This window comes from Colletotrichum abscissum, assembly GCF_030869225.1.
Source record: "Colletotrichum abscissum strain IMI 504890 chromosome Unknown Scaffold_18.1, whole genome shotgun sequence".
NCBI classification, from domain to species: domain Eukaryota; kingdom Fungi; phylum Ascomycota; class Sordariomycetes; order Glomerellales; family Glomerellaceae; genus Colletotrichum; species Colletotrichum abscissum.
The window spans coordinates 523,802-546,184 of NW_026850076.1; the positions used below are offsets into that span (position 1 = coordinate 523,802).

General features: G+C 52.2%; 5 protein-coding genes across 5 annotated transcripts; 3 read left to right on the plus strand and 2 right to left on the minus strand.

The window, feature by feature from the left end:
• Positions 1–1,691: 1,691 nt before the first annotated feature.
• CABS01_08173 (uncharacterized protein) lies at positions 1,692–3,372 on the plus strand (the record flags this gene model as incomplete). The annotated part of the gene is made up of 2 exons (XM_060541535.1): positions 1,692–2,648; positions 2,704–3,372. The coding sequence occupies 2 exons, from the start codon at positions 1,692–1,694 to the stop codon at positions 3,370–3,372; spliced, it is 1,626 nt and encodes a 541-aa protein (XP_060402339.1).
• Positions 3,373–4,480: 1,108 nt separating this feature from the next.
• Positions 4,481–6,991, minus strand: CABS01_08174 (uncharacterized protein; the record flags this gene model as incomplete). The annotated part of the gene is made up of 3 exons (XM_060541536.1): positions 4,481–4,970; positions 5,019–6,390; positions 6,472–6,991. The coding sequence occupies 3 exons, from the start codon at positions 6,989–6,991 to the stop codon at positions 4,481–4,483; spliced, it is 2,382 nt and encodes a 793-aa protein (XP_060402340.1).
• Positions 6,992–9,742: 2,751 nt separating this feature from the next.
• Positions 9,743–9,964, plus strand: CABS01_08175 (uncharacterized protein; the record flags this gene model as incomplete). Its single annotated transcript, XM_060541537.1, has 1 exon — positions 9,743–9,964. The coding sequence occupies one exon, from the start codon at positions 9,743–9,745 to the stop codon at positions 9,962–9,964; it is 222 nt and encodes a 73-aa protein (XP_060402341.1).
• A 3,835-nt stretch (positions 9,965–13,799) lies between these two features.
• CABS01_08176 (uncharacterized protein) lies at positions 13,800–14,982 on the minus strand (the record flags this gene model as incomplete). The annotated part of the gene is made up of 3 exons (XM_060541538.1): positions 13,800–14,298; positions 14,363–14,422; positions 14,774–14,982. 3 exons carry the CDS (start codon positions 14,980–14,982, stop codon positions 13,800–13,802), a joined length of 768 nt encoding a protein of 255 aa, XP_060402342.1.
• A 4,270-nt stretch (positions 14,983–19,252) lies between these two features.
• On the plus strand, positions 19,253–20,889 carry CABS01_08177 (uncharacterized protein; the record flags this gene model as incomplete). Its single annotated transcript, XM_060541539.1, has 2 exons — positions 19,253–19,287; positions 20,709–20,889. The coding sequence occupies 2 exons, from the start codon at positions 19,253–19,255 to the stop codon at positions 20,887–20,889; spliced, it is 216 nt and encodes a 71-aa protein (XP_060402343.1).
• Positions 20,890–22,383: the final 1,494 nt, after the last annotated feature.

Here is a 22,383-nt window from a genome sequence, read left to right on the forward strand (position 1 = left end):
ATTAAAAACTCGCCATGCATCGAACATAGCCATCAGCGAATAACCAAGAAACATTCACCGTTTGACATAATGTCTTAGTGCTTCGATGTCATCGATTCGCTTTATATACCCTATCTTTTTGGTACCTCGGAAACTATGATTCCACTTGGAAGCTCTTGTTTCTGTCCAAGAAGATGAGAGCTAAGGGAAGAAAGACAACTTTGGGCGATCCTATTGTCTCAAAGTATGTTTCTGCGTTGTACTCAATTTACAGCACTGTGGCATAGTCGCCCGAAACTTAAAACTCTGCCAATCGTATTCTGAATGCATTAGACAGCAGTAAGTCCAGGAAGACATCTAGGGCCAGTGGCCCAGCTTGGATGGTAATTGAGAGATGGCTCCCGGATTCTCCTGGCCAGTAGTTCGAAAAAGGTTCGATGCTGCGACTTACATGTTCCAGTCCCCGGCAGATGTCCTATTTGAGGACATGTGAGTAGCTGGCTGCGGACCCTCGTCATGGTCCTTTTCCGATTCCACAAGTCAAATCTGGATCAAGCCGATTGCTTTCCAGTGCCATATGTCAGCCTCGAGTTATGGCCAGGAGGTGTGTGTAACTCGCCGCTCAATACGTAAAACAGTTCATCGTTATGAGGACAAGAAAACACGACGTTGTCGGGAAACTCTTACTCGCAAGAATTACAGCATCAAATTATTCAGACAGAATTACCCTCAGACTAAGAGAGTCTGGATAGACAAAAGGGGCGGCTTTGTTTTCTGGCTCAATACAGCGATGACCGTGCATCTGTCGCCAGTGTGAACACTTGCAACGCCCTGGTCCTGCCACAGCCAACACTCCATCGGGCCTACGATGCCGGTGTTGATGAAACCCGGTGCGAAACCCCAATTCTCCATCTGTTGCCTCCAAGAGGATCCGCTCTGGCAACAGGCGGCTCGTTCTCGTTATCCAGGATATTACCCGAGTAGAACAATGAAAACATCTATTATAAGGAACTCCTTTGTTTCTTAAATACTCAAAGATGTTGCCTCTTTGGCGAAGTCTGCAAAGTCTGTACGCGAGAGATGATTGCGTCAGTCTAGTGAGGTTGTGGATTTTGTGGGTGCTGAGGGGAAACTGGAAGCTTTGACAGCACGGGGGGTAGTTTAGGGGGCAGGGGAATTGAGTCTCGAGAGTAGCATACCGGAATCACCGCTAGGAATTGGGGATGCAGAGGGCTTGGAGCCTCCAAAGAGGCCGTTGAGGATGGCGGCCATGGTTGCGGTCGGAGGAGGGATGGCTGGCTGGCTGCGGTGGTGTCGAGATCCAAGACTGCAGACAGTGAAGCTGCGGACTTGTGAGGAGGTATCGCCAACCAGAAGGCGAAATTAGGCCAGTCGTCAAGCTGTCGTCAGCCAGTCACATCGCTTCCTGGAAGCTGGGGCACAGTGACGTTTCTCCACTTATTCATCTGAATGCGGTCGACCGTCGTAGAACCCAGCAGCGTGGGTTCAGTGTCTCGTGCCCGGCCCGGGGGCCCTTTAGCGGTTTCGGGATAACGTATCTTCCGCTCAAGCTCTGGTTGTCTGGACAACGCGCCTGGAATGTCAATAGTTGCCAACGTCAGTCATGGCGACATCATGCAATAAAGCGTCAAAAGCAGGAGCACTCAAGTCAACAAATCAACCCCGTATGGACTCAAGAAGAAGAAGACAAAATGGTGCGAACAACAGCAGCTCGTACTTACGGCAAGACCTCAACAAAGGCAAAAGCAAGGCGACTGTTTGCTGAACTTCCACAAACCCCGATTCGGAAACCCAATGCGACAGTCACGCTGGACTCCGAAGATGACTCTATCATCAAGATTACCGAGGACCTGGACGCCCTTGGAATCGAATTGGATTCCTATTCCTCGGAAGATGAGCTATCAAAGGACTTCAGCGAAGTTGTTGTGGCATCTCCACCAACACCACAAAAACCGGAAACTCCCCCAAGGGCGGTGAAACAAACCCCAAGGACCGCGAAAACCACGAGACGGATAGCCAGGGGGTCACTTCCTACACCCGTATCAAAGGCTGAAACGCCCAAAATCAAAGTCCCCGAAGTGCCAGTAGAGCCACAGCCTGACTATCGCATTCTTACCTGGGAGGATGTATGCCCACCCGGAGACACAATCGAAAAGATCGCCGAAGCTTCCTATGCAGAAGTTTACCGCGTTCGAAATGAGCGTGGCACAAGCATCATAAAGTGCATCCGTCTCGAGTCGCCCATCAAGGCGCAAACAAAGACCCAGGAGCGCTCTGGACTCGTTGACGAAGAACCGCACTCAGAAGACGATATGCGTGGTGAACTGAGCATATCCGAGTGGCTCGCTGACATTCCCGGTTTCGTCATTTACAAGGAGCGCTACCTTGTGAAAGGAAAGGCACCAAAGTGCTTGCTTGAAACACACCAAAGCTTTCATCGGAAGATGAAGCGCAAGGACCCGGATAGGCTGCAGTTCTACCCAAGCCCGAGTCGCTATCTTGACGAGACCACCTTCTTGGTGGTTGAGCTTGGTGATGCAGGAACCGCGCTCGAGGACTTCGAACTTACAGACTCCAGTCAGTTGTGGGATATCTTCTTCCATGTAGCCATTGCACTGGCTAGGGCGGAAGACCTGGCTTGCTTTGAGGTATGTTGACACGCCATTGAAGCAACTGCAGGGGGGCGTGAGCTAACAAGATCAGCACCGCGATCTGCATGAGGGCAACCTTTGCATACGGAGATCAGAAGACCCACAAACGCGGAATCCGAAGAAAGCAGGGCCGTACTTTGGCTACTCTGGCCTTGACATTACGATCCTTGATTATGGCCTCTCCCGTGCCGAGGACCTCGAATTGGAGGAATCTCAGCCTATTGCGCTCGACCTCGAGAAGGACCTCAGCATCTTCACCAGCACCCACGCCCCACAATGCAAGGTTTACCGCCAAATGCGATCCTTTCTTATACGTGGCGAGCGTGGGCATCTGCCACCGTCCGCCCACAAATCACCTTACTGCAAGGGGGTAGATGGCGAGCCTCTATCATGGGACGTATTTGTGCCATACACCAACGTCTTGTGGCTGGCATATCTCTACCAGTACATGATCAAGGGGTTCCAGGGCGACAAGAAGGACCTCGCAGCATTCAAGAAGGTCACGAAAGAGCTGTGGAAGTACCTCGATCCCGATGCCAAGGCTGGAACGCCGGCATTTGGGACTTCTGCCGAGGTTGTGAGGTTCGCGGTTGAAGCCGGCTGGATAGCCGAGTCACAACTGATGGGGGATATTGAAGAGGACAGAGAGGAGAGCATCATTCTTTCCAGAGAGGAGTTGCAGGAGCTGGGTCTGCGACGATCACCGAGAAAACTGCGGTGATCTTGAAGAGTGTTGAGTACGAGCTTGGTTTGGATTTACGGCGCATTGCATACCAAGGGGCATCAGGAGCTGGAGCATTGTATTTGGGCACTAGGCAAAACGGCGGGTACAAGGTGCATGCATAGATGATTGCAAATACCCAATTGATATCCTTCGACAAAGCCATTCGGTGATGCGAAGCGAATGTGGATTTACTCAAATATCAACCCAGCATTGCCGTCCCTGTGAGTAAGCTCATCCTCCATATCCAAGAATGTCTGTCGTTAAACAGCTCTGCCTTCACATTCCTAACAAAAGATATAATGCCACACAACAGGGGCCAGTAAAAATCTACTAACCACTATCCTTTTCTCAGACCGCGCGCACCGTCGTGCTCTCCCCGAATACGACCCTCGTTCATCATCTGACCGCCTACGAACATCAACCCATCCGAATCCGCAACAAGGATCAGCTCAAAAACTTTCGAAAGGCAGCTAAAGGTTTAACTCCTCACCCCGAAGGCCACACGACAGTGCTACTCATTTACTCCCATCGCTCCGTCGTGGCAAAGACCTACTTCAAGGAGGACGAGTACTATCTCTACAGTAATAACGAGGACGCCCACGCATACATTAGCAGCTACATCCCGGTCAACGGCATGTCTGGATTCTATCGCCAATAGCACCGCATAATCGTCGACGAGGCCCACTGTGTCAAGAACGAACTTTCGGCGATGTTTGCATTCCTCTTGGAGGAGAGCTACTGTGGTCTCAGAGTATTGATTTCTCTGACGAACTTTTGGCTGGTCAAGCCACTTTTTACTTGGCTAATGATAGATGAAAACATTGTGCAGTAGATCTCGAGCTAGCATAGCACCCACCACCAAGATAGGCACCTTCCCGATTTGGCTTCCTTCAACCAGGTGTTCTCTCCCGCTGACTCTCCATTGAAATTCTGAATGGTCACCCAGCCTGTCATTCTATTTCCTGTCTGAGGTCTCCGGTCAACCAAAACGCTACGGGTGTCTAGTTGGACAGCTCGTCAGAACTAGTCCTATCTTCATTGCCATTACCTTAGCTGACACTTCCTCTTTCCTTCTTCCCACCGTTCTCGATGTATCTTGCCCTCCTCACCACGCCCGTATACTCGTGAGAATACGACCAAAGGGACGGTTCTTGGGAAGGCTGTGCTCTTCTGTGTCTGCCTCTTGAGAATTTTCTTTGCTTGGATGAGAAGATTGTACCTCCGGGTCCGCGGCAATCACAATTTCGTTCCCCCGTAGTGTGACTTGTAGTTTCTTTGAAGTCTTCTGGAGATCATCTGCCGGCTGTAGACCATCGCTCAAGGCTTCGCGGCAATCGTTGCTGAGAACGACAAGATTTGCCAGAGCCGAGTCCTTGACATCAGCTGGGACGTAGACATCTTCCATTCCTTGTTGCCGAGACGCTACACTCTGGGTGGTAATGACCATGATGAGGAATAGTGTCGCCGCTACAACCTCGACGGCGAGGAAAGAAACCCATCCCCACTTGATGTGAACGTACGCAATCTCTCTCAAGGGAGTTCCCTCGATAATGACCGCACCTGATCTCTTGGCTTGGTGATGGGCCGTTCGTAGACTGTCATTTCCAGTCAGTAACGTGGTACGAATATAGACTAGGACTTACTCAGATGAAATGTGGGTAGCAATGTCTAGGAAGAAGTTGTCAAGATGAGTCGCTCGCCGCGTAGAATTGAAGATATCCTGGTTGGTGTAGAGTACATCTCGGAACCAGGTCCGTGCAAAGTTACCAATCCAAACGAGCCCAGTTCGTTTAATCGGTAATTCTTCTTCCCCTTCAAGTAAGTAAGATAGGCCCCTTGCTATGCTCTGCATGGACGCGTAAGAGGCACTAAATTTCTTCGTTCCAGTATTCGGGGTTGTGATTTGGAGAAGTAAGTCGCCCTGTTCTTTCGGCAGGTCGCAAGTCTCAGATTCTCGTTCCAATTGTGTACAATTGGGCCTCAAGACGATTCCTTTGCTTGTGTCATCTGATTTCAGTGAAGTATCGGTTATAAAGGTCTCTTCCACCCCCTGGCGAACTTTTGTCTCGAATGTCTGAACGCAGATATGGAACATGACTTCGCGTGCCTCGTGTGTGAAGTCTGAGATTGAGCGGATCATACTTTGAGCATCATCTGAGTCACTCAAGTTGACGCTAGTTCCATTTGGTGGTAGCGGAGAAGTGTAGATGAGGAAGAACGAGGCGATTCTTGTACTGAGAAGATCGGTGTTGTTTAAGAAGCCGAAGGTATCAATCCCGTCCAATACTTCGCCTTTAACGGCCAGTGGATTCTGGTGAAGAAAGAAGTATTTGTCCGAGAGACTAGCCTTCCATGTGTTCAGGCCGGTGGCCAGCCTGCCGATACCGCCCCCAACTACATCCACCGTCACGTTCGTCAACACTCCAATCCGAAGTTTTGAAGTTATGTTAGCAAAGGCCACACAAACGCCTAGCGACTGATAGGGATTGAAGTCACAATTTCCAGTGGAGCACAATGCTTTCTGTGGAGGAGCTGGGACGTCGAAGTTCCCAGTATCCGGTATCGTGGCCTTGAACGCCGCAATTTCTACCACATGAGCCAACTTGTACTTATCCAGGTTGACTTCGTTGATAGTGAAAATCTTAGCCTGCTCCCCAGCAGCGGTTGCATTGATTGTAGAATAACTGATGGCCAATTGAGTTACTGGTGAGGAAAGAACGCTGATAACCATTAAAATGGCGCCAATAGTGACTGTGTGCTTGAGTCGCAGCCGGTTCAACAATTTCATGGAGCCCAACAAACCTCTACTTGCTTGGTCAAAGACATAAAAGTCATAGAGAGGTCTTGGTTTCATAAACCAGGTGAACTTGAACTGACTCAAGGCACTTGACATTGGTAGCATGAAGGCTTCTTTCGCTAACGTCGTGAAAAATGCGAGGAGTGTGTTGAGCGTGATTTTGAGAGGCCACTTGGGGAGCGAATGACCATCATAAGAGGCAATAATTACAACGATTGCTGAAGTGCTCCATAGAAGGCATTAGTCAAAGATCTACAAGGTGGAGTTCGCCTGCCTCATCCCCTCTCGCGCTTGCTTACCGACGAATGAAGCGATGCTGACCACGATGCAGAGCATCTCTTTCCACCAGACCCTCCAGAATGGGCCATATACTCTCGGTGCCGTTGAAGTCTGAGATTCGCCTCTCGATTCAGCGCATGCGAGTGAGGGTTGTTCCGCAGATATGAGACACCCTTGACTGAGTATGGCGCCGTCGTCGATCGCTGGCTCTTGACGTGTGTGAGAAGCAGGTATGCTTGCAGCTGCAGGCTCTTGGTCGATTTCAAGACCCCCCGCCGAGCAAACGGAGGAGCCTGTGTGTTGTTGAAGCTGGGTATTGGCAGAGATGGTAGAAGGAGATGGCAAAACATCTGTCTGATGGGGGTGGCTCTCGTGGAGATGAAACAGTTGCGTTGATGTATCTTGACTGGAAACATCAGGCACTGGAGGTTGGTTCTGGAGAGCCTCAACAGTATCGTCTAAGCTTGGGCATGTAGACTCTTGCTGGTCGGAATCTTGTTGACTCTTCGGCTGAACCACTTCTGCAGTTTGGCCAGACATATTGAGAGAGGAGCAAACGCAAGAGCTGGTTAAGAGATACCATGAATTAACAGCTAATGGGATATCCTGAGACGAAACAAGGCTTATTTATTCATTGATGCAGTAATGTGAGTGTATATTGGTTTCTTGAAGCTAGGAAATTTACCTGTTGCACGCAGAGATCGAACTATGGCCCGCAACAAACAACTGATGGACGTGAGCTCGAAGTTTCCCGCACATGTGCAACTCTAGATGGGCAGCATCAGTGCGTTCTTTACCATGGAAGGCGTCAAGGGATGTAGAATGGAGTAATTCCATGCAACTAGTCTGACTGTAACATCGTTCAAGAGCAACTTACGAGAGTCACTGAGTAACCCCTCGTAACAAACAACGTGTACGCCACACCGCTGAGCCATTGCTGATGAATTGAAATTCCTCATGATTAAGGCGGTGAGTCTTATGCAACACACGGCTGTACGCTGCCTACTGGCCATGCACAAGTGGAACTTGACGTTGCCGCCGAGAACCGACAATATCGCTTTGTTTCAAGATCAGTGCAGACTTACAAGCCTGCGAGGATTATGATTGGAACCACGGATCTAGAGCCATGAGCATATGGTATGATCGCAAAGAGGATAGACTTACATCGCAAAGCAGATAAATAGTTCGGTTATAGCTTGAGTTGAGACGGTGTCAACCTATGATGATCGGTGTGACTTGCCGCATCCATATTATCCCAATTTGGGTGATTTCAGGTGGAAACTGGGTAGATGATTTTTTTCATACTGAGTAATTTATACAGGAGAGGGATCTACCTCTTGACGTGGCCAGCGCCTCAAGCACCGGCCGTCTGCCTGGAGCACGAGTACTGAATCGTACGGGATAAGTCCAAACTTTAGACTTGAACACAACAACCTAAATGTCTTGCCTCTTATTGGGCTCCTCCCGGTGCAATGGTGGCCTCGAAGACATCGTTCATAAGTGCAGCATGTAAACAGTCCCGGCTTTGTCTATACGTTCAATCGTTACCTTGTGATTTAACACTGCCAGGTGATTATTCAGCCGTAGAATACTGCACGAAGGACTCAGAATAGGATAGAGCGAGCAGAAGAGAGCAAGATAGAGAGACTTTCGCAACCTTCCTACACGCACGCCGACAAAACTCGCCCCATTGACACCAGAGAGATGAGCCAAAGCATTCGCGTAAACCAACGACACGTTAGGAATAATCAAAGTCCACGAACGCAATAGCAGCAATCTGATTGAATGGCTGTTGGAATTTGTCATGGATTCTGGAGCTAACCTATTGAAGGGGCTTCGAGGATTAATACTGCGCGAAGCAGCCAGAGAAATCCACGAACCATCGCGTCACAGGAATTGATTCGAACTCTCATCCCTCTTACTTCCCTTTTTCATGATCTGGCGCTGAGCGCAAGGGTTCGAGGAGTCAACTTCCGAGCAGCTAGTACGCTTTCAACTGCTAGACACTCCTTCAAAGGAAAAGGTGATGACTTTCTCACTTGAGGCCCACGGCGAGCTTGACACATGTCAACACCTTCGAGGCTAGGCTGAGAGGCTCATTGATGGGACGGTTCCTCTCAGATTGTCAAATTTTGATTGGATTGGACTTGTCTATCATTGGTGGCGGTCGTGGGTCAGCTGCACAGGAATTACCTGCTAGCAGAAATAGACGTAACATGACGACCTCTCAGAGCATGACTTTGTCAGTCGTATACAGGTTTGATGGGATTTGTAAGATTCGAAGAGTCATCATATCCATCGCGAACTTTGTGTGTGCGACCACAATTAGCAAGCTGTCCCATCATTGTCCGTATGTATTAAGTACTGAGCATAGCAGTGTAAGGAAGATTGAATCAGAGGGAAAACGATTGGCAAGCCGAGCGAGTAAATGCGCGCTCGTCGACCGATACTCAGCTGCTCACTAGTACACGGCAACGGAGAAGTCAGTACCCAATGATGTCCGACTCTACCATACCGCGGACACCTCTAGCCATGTGAAAACCAGCAATATGCCATACATGACTCAAGAGATGATGGTAAGAGTTTGGGGAGGGGGGGTTACCTGTCTCAACGCCATGACGGCATCGGACATCCGCAAAGGGCGAGCAGATGAGAAAGTCGGAGTTTACTCCGATGCCACCCTCATATGTAGTCTTTACCACGGAGCCGCTATCTCGAAGATCGGCGTCCATGGCCCTTCTCTCGCCCCCAAAAACATGATTAAGAAACCAGCAGAGCGATCATCGGCCCACCTAGAAAGCCACCATGCACTCATGCACGACACTGACGCTTCTCGGAAACAGCGCTGGATGGGAAAAGGTGAAACCCCCATTCCATGAAATCAGCGACGATAACACCGCCGTCAATATAACCTTCCCGATATTTCATCGCGATAGGTGGTAGCGCTCGAACAAGGATGAGAGTCAGTCTCCAGCATCGGATGGTCAGACCCAGACTCGTGGGAGAGGAGAGAGAAAAACGACCCCCACCCTCCATCCCCCCCGGACCGCCGAGAGAGGAAGAGAGAAAGACCGGGGACCCGGACTCCACCCCGAACAACACCGGCATCGCCGACATTTGTCCTTTTTTCTCCACACCCGGCCGATCTTCCCCCCTCGCCCAGGGAGAAGCAACACCTTCCAAAAATCGCGGCAAACCTGCAGAGCCGGCCAAAAGAGTCAGGCGAGTGTGCCGCAAGTGCATGGCAGGCAGGCCATAACATGGTGGTATCGTCGAGGACCAGATCCCGAAATGAGACTCTGTAATCATACCCCGACAGGCCCATCACATCCCGAGAGTTGGTTCTATTGTTCCCCCCTCCCGAATGGCAACACCTTGCGACACGTATTTCAAATCGCCGGTATCATTTGCTCGAGTTGCCTTTCCGCTTTTCCAGCCCCTCCAATAAGTCTACCTACCCACCTACCTTATGGTATAGGAATGCCGGTACAGTCGCGTCGTACTATACGATAAACCGAGACTACCCTATCTCGCATCTATAACATCCCGCAGCTAGTTACAGACGTAGACCAACCACGCCAGTCCTTTCCTATCCCACCTATCACCGAGAGAACCTACTAAAGTAATCTTATCTACTTACACAGCACCAAGGGAAAACCACCACTTGCACCTTAGCCCATCCACTAAGAACATCGTGATGACTGGGCAAATCTGCCCGAACAACACCCAGCCAGATAACCTGAGAGGTAGGTACTTTACTCGCCTGACTTACTTGGGTGCCTAAGCAGGAACACAATGGAACGCACTTCACAAACACGACTCAAAGTGCCCCGCGCCTCACGTCATCTCACACAATCACGCACAATCTAATCCATCTCATCACACTAGCACAAGACCCCCCTCTACGGAATACACGCTACCATCATCGCTCACGCGGCCGCGGCGTCAAGTGCGCTTCAGCCGCCGCATCCTCACCACCACCACCACTCATCGGTCAGGTTCGCCTCGAACACCCCGTATCCTGACCCGATCATGCTCACCTTTGCCCAGCCCCAGCCCCGAACCAAGACCACTCACTCACTCACTCATCACACTCCTTTCACCCACTCACACCTGCGTACACCTACACACACCTTCTCTCACCTCACCTCAATAGAGAAGAAGATGAAAAAAAAGTGTTCCCACCTTGGAGCATTCCGCCGCACCGTACCTACATTACGTGCCTGACTTGCGTGATACTAGTCCCGGAATCCGGCATCACACACACACATAGTCTCACACACATCATTTCACAGCGTACGGAATACTGGAACCTGCGTTAAGCTCACCGCCCTTGCTTTGGTCCCTCGCCCTTTCGCTCCGACCACTTGGGACCATCGTCGCCTACCCATTGGTTCGTCATCGTCGTCGTCGCATATCTCTCCGGGTCAAGACGGTGGCCTAGCTACCTTACCTTTTACCCCCCCCCCCCCCCCCCCCCCCCCCCCCCCCCCCCCCCCCCCCCCCCCCCCCCCCCCCCCCCCCCCACCCCCCCCCCCCCCCCCCTCCCTTGTTCTGTCCCCCCCCTCCTGCCCCCCCCCCCCGCCCGGCCTCCTCCCCCCCCCCCCCTCCCCCCCCCCCCCCCCCCCCCCCCCCACCTCCTTCAAAGCTCCGCCATCATCGGCCTCTATCACGAGACCTCAACTCGTTCCCAGACCATCCGTCATCGCTCAACCATTCAACCTCCATTACGATACCCATTCACACCTTTCCATCACCGCCGTCTCACAAGACAAAGTCCCCCCCATCACGAGCCTAAGCACATGACTCGGAAGAGAACAACAGCCTCACTTGGATCCATCATCGAATCAAATATCGTGAACGAGACAGCCACTCCAAAAATGTCATGTCTCTGTGATAGAACCCCCTAGAACCCCAAGAACTCCCACTGCCGAGAATATACCTGCCCGCCCACGCTGGCACGTACACAATCCCCGCCAACGTCATCAAATGCCCCGGCCTCGACCAAGCATCACTAGCCTCGGCCCCATTCGAACCGAAGTGATGCTGGCGCCCTGCCGGAATGTCACGATCCATGGAGACCAAAACCCAAGATGAAGAAACACCCCCACTCAGCGCATATTCAATCAGCCGCTAGCCCACTGCCGTAATTCTCCCGCGCCCGCCGGGAAAACATGAGCCTGGAACGCGAAAATGACACGGAATGGGACTTCATTCAACGGTCTTATCCAGGAGGATGGTAAGAAGGGAATATGAATGCCCTGAAAAGGCCAGTGAACTCGAACGGCCGCACTATTACTGGACGGACAAAATCGAACCCAGGGATCAATTGCTGACAAAGTCATCTACTCCTTCGCTCTCACTCGCTTGACATCCCCAAGCGCCTGTGTAACACACAGCAATCAACAGAATCCTTCACTTGCACCCGTAAACCATAAACCCGACCTCGAAAAAAAAGTTCTAGACTCAAGTGAGCGAAAGAAAACCACAAGCGAAGCGGCACAGCAAGATCGTCCTCCCTTGATAATGATGGTCTGGAACCTCGAATCAATGTACGCGCATATTCCATTGGCCGTCTGTCCACGGTGTGTGCCATTTACTATCGAGATCCTGCTGTAACCCCAACATCCTGTATATCATTATCCGTGACCTGCACAGCCAAACAGCATTGAGCAGGTACCTCAGTCTGCACTCTGCCTGCCGAAAGCCGCCCAAACTGACGCCCCCGCGGGGGAGAAGGAAGCAAGGCGAGGCGAGGCGCAAGGCAAGGCAGGCAAGAGACAGAACATCTCCCCAATCACACAAGTCGATCCTCTTATCACGGCATTCCCAGACTTGTCCATCCGCGGGAATCCGATCCCTCTGTCGTCACACCTCCCAAGTCTCGCGTCGAGCGCGTCTCTCTTTCCTGTCTGTCCCTAACTCGCCCGCTTCACCTGTACTGATAGAGTGATACGCTGGCAAACTCCCCGACTCCCGACTCCTCGAGTCAGTGTCGCACATCGCCAGGCCCCGCCCGTCCACTTCACGATCCGGGGAAGACCGCACCATACAGTCAAAAAAGAACCAGTGATCGACATGCTACGTCTGGGGGAGCAACATTGCATATCGTGAGGTCCAAAGAGGTCTGGCGTCTGTGGGTCGGACGATTGGGGTCCTTACCTTGCTCATTCTTCCCCCATCTCCGAGGTGTCCCATCCTATTCACCTCGGCTTTCCGTCATTGAACTCGGCGGCGCCGATCGATTGACAGTCAGCTCGACGCGATTTCTCACACAGTTGCGATATGTCAAGTATACATGATTGATTCAATTCATCGGTCGAATAACCCGCTGGCTACACATTGATGCTAAGTGGTATTTTCAGAAAGAATATGATATTGTTCCCATTGAGAGGAGGGGGAGTACTGTATCCGCCATGTACCTCCTCTGGGTTGAAAAAGAGTATGTGAAATGCGCGCCCGAATACTAGATCCGTGATGCCCTTGATGCTAGCTAGCTATTCCCGATTTCCGTAGATGCTTTGTCCTTCTATGTATGCTCAGATGGCCTTTGAAGAACCCGTCATGTGAGATGATAATGTTGCCCAAACAGAGAGTTGTGACAACAGATGATGAAAACAACAACAGTAAACCCCCGTCAGGAACTACCTTCCAAACCCGCAACACGGAGTATCTCGTAGAAACCTCCGTGTGCTTTCGTTGGGTAAGGCGTGGGTGAACCAAACGGGTTTCGCTGCAAAACCAAGACAGGATTAACCATCCCCAAATCGCTTTACCAGATGCCCATTAATGCCCATGCCCCATGTCAATGCAACCCCCAACTTTTTTGTGATCCTGCCCGAATTTCCCCTCCCTCACATGACCGAAGCCATGGCGTTTCGCAGTGCCAAAAAACAATCGTAAATGCGCAAATGAAGCCCCCACAAGGCGCAATGCTAGTCTCTCTGCCGAGATGCCATGCTTCATTTTTCGTGGGGTTGATTTGCGGGGGGCAGCAGAGGAGGTAAAGGCTGGTGAATGAGGTGTGCGGATGAGTCGGAAAGGTGACACCCGGAAGGCCACTCTGAGAGAGAAAGCTAGAGATGGATCATATCCCCTTGCCGGCTCATTACCTCCGTGGTTGCCCCCGCGTTTTCCGGTGTTCGAAATCGACGCTAACCCCGCGCTCTGGGGCTGGGGTTATACAGGCGAGTACGAGAGGGAAGACCCATCGAACCCGCTGAGCGCACACACACCGTCATTCCCGTGGGGTGACGAGGTGTCAGTCCTCCCCGTGCGGTTGTGTAATGGGTGGCTGAACCAGTTGAATGGTGATGCAGCCTCCCGACACAGTCCCCGTCTGACGGTGTTAGCGACCGACCATGGGCGTCACCAACTCGATGCTTTTCGGCCTTGAGTAGCCCGGCCCAGTGGGTCTCCGTGTCGGTAGCGGCCGGTCCATACCGCTGGAGCTGTAGTTGTAGGCGTAGCCATTCGCTGCGTAGCCTCCGTCGTACGTGGCCGGGAAAAAGCTGTTGCTGCCGCGGTTGTACGAAGTGCTGGGGCTGTTGGTGCTGCTCTTGGTAAATGGCCAGATGCTGGCGTGCGACGATGTGGGGGACGGCGGGCTTGGGGGTCGGATGCTGAGTGACCTCAACGCGGAGATGGCGGACGAGTATTGCGCGCCGGAGGTGGCACCTGGTGTCGTGGGCGGCGAGAAGTGCATCGAGTTCGGCCTTGAGGGGGACGCACGAGGAACTATGTCTCTGGGCTCGGGGTTGCATGCGGCGTAGAAAGGGTAGTTGCCCATGTGCGGTTGGCTCATAGTCCTGCCAGTTGATGCAGTTTGTTGATCATGCTTGCGGCATCTGCGTAGTGTCAGTAAAGTCACTCCTTTCGCTCAGGGACATTCACTTGGAAGTGGCAGCTTACGATTCTGAGCAGTACAGGAACCTGTCATCTTGAGGTACGAATTGCTTTTCGCAAGTCATGCTAGATCACACGGCCCAGTCAGCGAATTGTTCGGTCAATAGGGTGGGAACAATGGCTCGAACGGGAACTTGAGTGCGTAGACACCCATCGGAAGAATAGCAACGCGCACTACAGTGGGCGTTCATCGTGACACTGCAGACCTCCCGAACGGGATGACAATCTGCAACAAAGATTGGATGACGGACAATGTTGCAAGACAGCTTGTTGCGGGGTTGACAATCCAGAACATGGCGGCGTTGAGGAAGCACTCATGTCCAGATCGGGGAGTGAGAGTGGGAATGAGAGTGAGGGAGACACGACAGATGGGAATAGTGAAGAAGAAAAGATAAAAAACTGTGGCAGGAAACTTACCAGAACTGAGGGAAACTCTCCCGTTCATCGTCCCACGAGTCTTGCTGTTCCCGTTCCCGTTCCCGGTCTCTGGGGTTCTTGCCCAACTTCTGGGGAGTTTGGCGTCTGGTCAGAGTTGAAGGACGCTTGCCGTAGCGGGAGGGATCGGTAGCTGTGACAGTCTTCTCCGTCATGGAGGTGTTGCCCGACTTTCTGCGGCTGTGATGCATTGTGAAGTCTTTCTCTTGGCGTATGTATGTACGACTGAGAGAAAGGGATCTGAGGAAGGGGAAGATCGAGAGAAGAAAACAACAAGCCAACGATGCGACGAGGTTGGCAGGGGTTCTTCTTGTAGTCTATCGCTCAGACTCTCGCAGCTCACGCTCACAGTTAGTTTCCGAGTCCTCAGTCTCAGTTGGCTGTGTTGTGGTGCCTGTATCGGCGGATGGACGGCGGGACCAGATAAGCGGGGAATGGGCGGGTTTGGTGGAGGGGTAGCGCCGTTCTATTCCCCCAAGAAGCGATGATTGACGAACAACAGCGTGTAGTGCCACTGCAGTTGCGAACGTCCGTCCTGTCTCGGCCGTCGGGTTTGGCAGAGGCGATGGGTGAAGCAGCGTCGGACGAGGGAAGAAGATTTCCGAACCCTTTTCTTCTGCAACAGTGAAAATTTTTCGCAACAATCGGTGAGATGTGAATCTAGACTGCCTGTTGGTGGCCTTGTATGGGAATGCAGGAAATTGGTCCCTGCTTTCACGCGTTCCGAGTGGCAAATTCGAAGCCCTGGGCTGAGTGAACGAACAGGTAAGGTAGGTAGTGGTGGTAAGGTAGGTTAGAGTGGTGGTCGTCGGCTGTGACTCCGTGTGTCTTGTCCGCCCGCTGAAGAGATTTTTTCTTCTTCTCCGGTCGTTGGTCTTCCCCCGCAGGTCAGAGCGGGTGCTGGGAGGATTAAGAAGGGTCTCGAGCTATCGCAATGTGCAGGGGACGCCTGATGTGGTATGCCTTATTTCTAGTAGCTAAGGCGTCTTGGTGATGGATTGAAAGATAGCGGCGGGTTTGGCTGGGGGGTGTGGGAGTGGATATGTATGTATATTTGGCCGAGAGCTGATAAGTGATGGATTGCCCGTGGGCGATGGATGGCTGATGGATGGGTTGTGGTGCGGGTTTGTGGCCGTGACCGTCGCCGTGGCCGTGACTGATACAATGCTCCAGATGAAAACTTGAAAGAGAGAGCCCGTGTTCCTCCTATCAGGCCAGTCGGAAGTTTTTAATGCAAGAGACAAGTCTAGGAATGAGAGACACTGAGAGAGAGAAGAGAGGTGTGTCCAAGGCAGGGCGGGATAGGACAAGATGGGATGGGAGGTCAAGGGAATAAAAGAAGCGTGCCGCCAGTCCAAGCAGGCCTGATGTGGTGCTGCAAGCTTGCAGGAAGGATTGGCCGGATGTGTTTTTTTTTGAGAGGGCTAGCTCGGCTGAGGAGAGACTGAGAAGAGTACCTGCGCTGACGGTTGCTATTACCGTGCTAGGTAGGTATCTTTGGTGAGACCCGGCGAGGTGGATGGTGTGAGAGACTCAGACTCAGTGACAGAGAGGTGTGCGCGGGTTGAGTCTCCAGGCTTAGTGTAGAGTGATGGAGAGTGAGAGACCGGGGTTGACTTGTACCAGCGTGGGTTTGTTTCTCGCTCCAGGGATAACCGGGGTCTGCAGGTCAAGTTTAGGTACAGTCGGAACTAGGAGGTACTCTGCTAGGTGCAGCAAAATGTTTGCTGCGGCCTCGATCTCTCGAGGAATTAATTAAACAGCTCCTAGGAAGCACGATGACGCCAGAGTCGAGAGCGAGTGCGGGGACCAGCGCTGGCTAGCTCCAAATTGGCCCGTTGTCCGTCTTCCGTTCGGGGGTGGGAATTTGCGAAAGAGAGATGCGATTTGTGTATCAGCAAGGCGAAAGCCGAGCAGCAGGTGTGTGAGTGTGAGGTAGTTTGCCCTTTCTAGGTGCTCGATAGAAGGGACGACGGATCCTCAAGTGGATTGAGACGAAATAGAGCCAGACTGACGTAGTGATCACTCAGTCAAAGACGAGATTGCCGAGGAAATGTCAAGGCGAGGAAAAAGAAAGAGAGCAGTTGGCGACAGATGAGGCTCCTGGAAGCGGGACAGAATTGGAGCCGAGAAATATATGTAGTCCCGCAGACGGTTGGTTTGACTCTTCGAATAGTGTTCAATGGCTCTTCTCTTGCTGAATGAATGGAGCCCGATCGAGTGTGACTCTTTCCGTTGCCGTCCTTACTTGTCACTCCCTTGCAAGTTGATGTATGGATATCCTTTTTTTCTCTCTCTCTCCCCTTGTCTATCCGTACCCTCTGTAAATTTTTCAACCCGGTACCCAGACAAGCCGCAAAGACGCAAGGTACCTCGGATTGACGCAAGGACAGGCAGGGCCGTGGGCTCGCCGAAAGCGGAGATGTTGTGGTGCGGACGGACCTCCAGCTTATGAGATGGATCAAGCGCCGCCGATTCGTCCGTCGTCTCAACTCTGCCGATGACAGCAGCGAGAATGCCACCCAAACCGTACGGGTATGGGTGCTGTAGCTTGTAATTGTGTGTGGTTACAGGTGTACCGAGTAGTAACGACGACCGGAGACCAGACACCCTGATGAACCCTCTCGTGCTAAGAAGGGTATGGCGTGAGGGTCTTGATCTGCTTGTGTCCAAACGAAGCGGTGGGAAGCAAGGGCTGCAAGGCTAGGAATGAGCTCTCTGGCCTCTTGCTGGATAGCCGCTGCTTCTGTATGAGGACTGGCGGGTTGGCTCTTGCGTATGAGACCGGAGAATAAAATGTCGTTCTTTGAAGTCTGTGTGTAATGTGTATGCAGCCGTGTCTTTTTTCGTATCCCGAGCTAATATGGTATGGAATTCCTTTGGAAAATGTCTTCTTGCGCAATATCTTTTTTTTTTCTCCGTCCCCCCGTCTTCGTTTCTTGTCTAGCCGCTGGTCGGGGGGTTTTTTTCTCTTAAATTCTTCACCGACTTATTGACGTGGTTGAGAAAACGGGTTCGCTAGCGAAGGAAAAATTGCCTTTCTTTTCAGATCGAGATTCCAGATCGGGGTCCGAGGTTTATATCGCCGTTGCCTTCTCGTAGTCACGGGGATTATGGCATCAAAGAAACCAGGCTTCAGTATCTGCACTTTGCACCTCACAGTGGGGAGGATTGCAGGCCTGCGATGGACAGGGGAAGCCTGTCTGAGTCCCTCTCTGCGGGCGGCTCACTCGTACCCAGAAGGGTAACCCGGGACCCTTGTCGTCGGTCTGTGAGAAGTTGAGAAGTCAGAAGAGCTCGTTGCGTGCGTGGACGCTGGTGGGTACGAAGTACGCAGTTTGTGGTCAGGAGAGACTACACTACTTAGCGAGACGAGGGGGATGTGCGGACCAGGGCAAAGCCGCCAAAGACCAAGCAGGGCTTTTAATAGTGCAAATATGGGGAAGTCCAAAGAGAAGCAGAGGTTGATGCACGATGCTGCCGAGAGAGAAGTCTGGGGATGAAGCCAAAGTTCCTCAGTACCTGCCCTGCCTGCCGTGTCTACCTGACCTCAGTGCCAACCTGCCCGCGTCGCCTTGTACCCAAGGGTGCTTCGCAATGTAAGGTAGGCACTTCTCTTCGTACTTTCCTTTACGTACATTCATTCCTTCCTTCTCGACGTTCTCGGGCTTGAATTATGTAAGGCATCACACGTGCAGTGCGGAGTACCTTACGTGAGTACGTAAGTACGTATCTACTAGAGTATTCCCAAGGTACCTACACTTTCCAAAACAGCAGCGGTGAACGGTGAATGGTGAATTCGTGGCTGCAATTACGAATCTACCGGATGCCGTCCTTGGAGTACTTGGGTGTGTTTGGATGGTGGCCAAGCATCCACCATTACATGATGGAAACTATGTAGAATGCCAGAATGCCAGGTACAGCTGCAAGGAGGGCATCCCAACACCTACCGGAGTACACTCCTAGAGGCACCACCAGAAGAAGGACCCTTTCTGAGACGATCGACAAGGGGACTGGGCGGCCCTGGTGTTCTGTTCTGCACCTCTGCACGGAGTACCTACACTACAGTACTTACCTGTTGGACACAGGATGACAAGATGGTACACAGGCTGCAAGCTGCCTGCTTCGCCTATTGGAAGCCGAGGACAAGGTGCGAGCGATGTGAGGTGTGACCAGGTGACTGGCCATGCGAGGACTAACAAGAGCCAGGTCTGACGCGAACGAGGGGGCTCAGTTGTCGTCGAGCCACGGCGATGCATCATTTTCGCCATTCTGTCATCAGCTCACCCCATCGGCCCCGGTGCCTCTTTCATGCCGTCCTGGGCCTTGACTCTAGAGCCCTTGCTCATGTGCTGAAGCCATTATTTGAGCATCCTATTCTGTTGCGTCCGTCTGTACCCGATATACACTGCGGTGCCAAAATTGCATCATAACGACGCCTTGTTAGCTAATAAGTTCAAGATGGCATCGACGTACAACCAACCATTCCGCCTTATGTAAGGAATCGACCAGGGAACAGGCAAGAAGCATGCTCGTGGTGAGTATATCGCGTAGGCTCATGCAGCGGCCGCTCGAAACCTCTACGGCCTCGGTGCGGGCTGCCTCAGACACGCAATGTACCGTTGCACGTCAGATCGAGCCAAGAGGTACATCACACGCCGGGCCGTCCAAAGTCCTTGGACGAAAGAAACAAGCACTTGATGCGCGTGGAGAACGGAACTTCCTGCGGGAACACGAAAAAGCGGGAAGAAGGATACAGAGCCGCCACTAAAAGAAGAACATCAGAAAGGGACACCCGTGAAACAGAGACTTTTTCTCTGAGCCAGTGAAGCGATCACGATCTGATGGTTTCTGGGCTCCATACGCATGAACACTACAACTTTACAATTCCAAAGGGCAGCCAGTCGGCTCGCTCTGCTGTATGCAACGTGCCTCGCTGCGTACCCCGTATTATGGAGAGCTTCGACTGCATGACCAGCGAAACAAGACACGCCGTCACGACGAGGGTCCAAGTACCTTGCAGCGGCAACAAACTCACAGATAGGTACGCCGATTTGGTGGATGCCCGTCTGCGAATACCGAACAGTAGGTGTACGTGGACTGTATTCACTAACAGCGTACGATACCATAGTCAACGTGTTTCTGGTACGGCACTTCTTAGCCAGCTTCTACATCGGGGATGGCCAATGAGGTATTTCCTCGTCTTGCCTTTCTACTCGCATCTGCACCGCCATGGTGTTTGTTTCTCCCGTTCCTTGATTTTGAGAAATTGGACACGTCTCCGGTGAGTCCAGACTACCAGACTGAGATTAGTGAGCACATGCCACAGCTGTCTCTCAGCAAAGAACAAACACAATGCAATGCAGCACGGGAGCAGACTCCAGAGGCCGCCGTAATGCAATACCCGGTTTTCTCACTTTCGGCACGTCCCCTTTGATCAGCGGATGTTGCAATTTTCCTCAAAGGGCACAACATGTTGGGGAACGACAGACGACGGGGACACTGATGGCCGAAACAACTTTGGTTCTCTGTCAGCGACCCGCCACGGCTCGAGTTGAAGTCTAGCAAATCGTTCGAGTCGGATCGAGTGGGCCATTCCCAGTTCCCACGAGGTTGCTACGCACGCAGTAAGAGCAGCCGAGACTCAGACGTCTGCTGTCTGCTAGCTGTGGGCTTTGCGCGGCTGCGACGGAGGAGCCTCCAAAGCCTCCATCCCCCGGCCCCGGTATTTCGTGATTCATACGACGTTTTCACATCACCTCATCCACAGCCCTGAGCACGTTTCCCCCCGAATGGGCCCTAAGAAAATCGAGTAAAAAAGCCACATCAGGGTTACCAAGAGGCCGTACAAAGTTCGAAACAAACTCCACTAAAAGGCGCAACTGTTACTCTGAGGGAGGGAACTAAGGCACTACAGTATCCGTAGGCCTCTAACCCACATCCTCGAGAGCCCCACGTCCCGTCGCCAGAGGCTCAGCGGCTCAGAGACTTCAACAACGACTGTGCGACTCAAGGAGTCAGTCATCGACTCATCACAAGCCGGCTTGACTTTCGGTGGAGTACCAGTACCCGTATCCACAGGAAACCACCTCACATAACAACAATGAGCACATTTTAGCTCTTGGGGGTAGAGCGGCTGAATGGCAAAGAGGTGCTCCGAGTCCCCTGGAGGCGTCATGCTCCCGAACGGCGCTGCGAGCTTGAGGCGGTCCGGTGCCTTGTACCTTGGGTATGGGTTGATGGCGTCGTCCGTCCCACCCGCTCCCTTTCTTTCACGTCCTGCAAAACAGTGACCCGTGGAGCCATGCCCGTGGACCCGTGGAACCTCTCCGGCCAGCCGCGCCGCCGCCCGTCGCAAAGCAACATGCTCCGGTTTTTTGTCTCCCTTTTTCACTCGCTTCACCTCCACAGACTCACAGAGTACGAAATATATTGCTTATCATCCCTTCCCGGTAACAACAAAATACAATGACAAAGACGGACTCGACGCAGGGAAGACGATCAGAAATTGTGGAAATGGGCAGAAATTTCAGGATTCCAGAGATTCCAGACCTCAGCGCCTCGCAACCACCCCTGGCACATCAGAAACAAGTCGAGAAAAACTTAATCCCCATGAGAAAGAATTTAGTGGGCAAACTGCAAGGACGACACAGCCCGGAGCCCCATTGACAGAATATCCACTCGTTTCCCTTCGTCCCGGCTCCGTTCTCTGCAAGGGCTTCCGCTCAGCAGTCTCTTCACTTTCCAGAGTCACACACACGCACACTTGTATCCGTACACCGGTGGGTGGGCCTTTTCCCCAACCCGGCCTTTACCTTGCCTTGTTAGTCAAGTCTAGGACGGATCCAACTGTCCAAGGTAGGCCGCAAACCACCTACCACAGTGCCTGCTTCATCCACGTTGAGACGGTGGGAACTTGACATGAACGACGTTTCTTCCCGTCCGTCACAGAACACGTGTTTCCATCACGTTTGGTCAGAGGAAGAAAGATTCCCCCCCCCCCCCGTTTCTTCTCTGGTTCACCGTAACGATGTATTATTGATGCAACATTTCTGTCTCCTTTCCCCTTGGGTCGTTGCGGGGATCCCAACCCATCGGGCATCGGAGAGGGCAGCCGACGGAAAATTTTCATCTGCATTTCTCCCCCGTTCCCACAAAGATGCCAAGCTACTGGCCAGTTCTGTGTCTCTGTAACTGGAGTGAGTTTGTTACTGCAAAGGAGTTATGGGGCAGGAGACATGGTTGAGCAGCTAGCGCTTCATATAGCCTACAGGCATGCTGGTACTCTCTATGTCTTGTCAAACTATCTATCCATACATCGTAAGTTTCCTCATGCCATCTGTCGCCGCGTAAGAGGGTCCCTATGCAGAGGGTAATTGTAATGTTCAATCTCGACATTGAGAGAACAGATCAACTTTTCTGGTTTCGATGGAACACCGGAAGACTAGGCCCGTGGAGTATCCGAAGGTATGCAACGTAGAAAGTCACCGGAAAGCCCACATCAATCGTAACTGTTCTCCGCCCAAGGGAACAGCATCCGTCAAAGCCGTCGAGCATCGTCTGCATGAATACAAGCGAACTAATAAACAGTG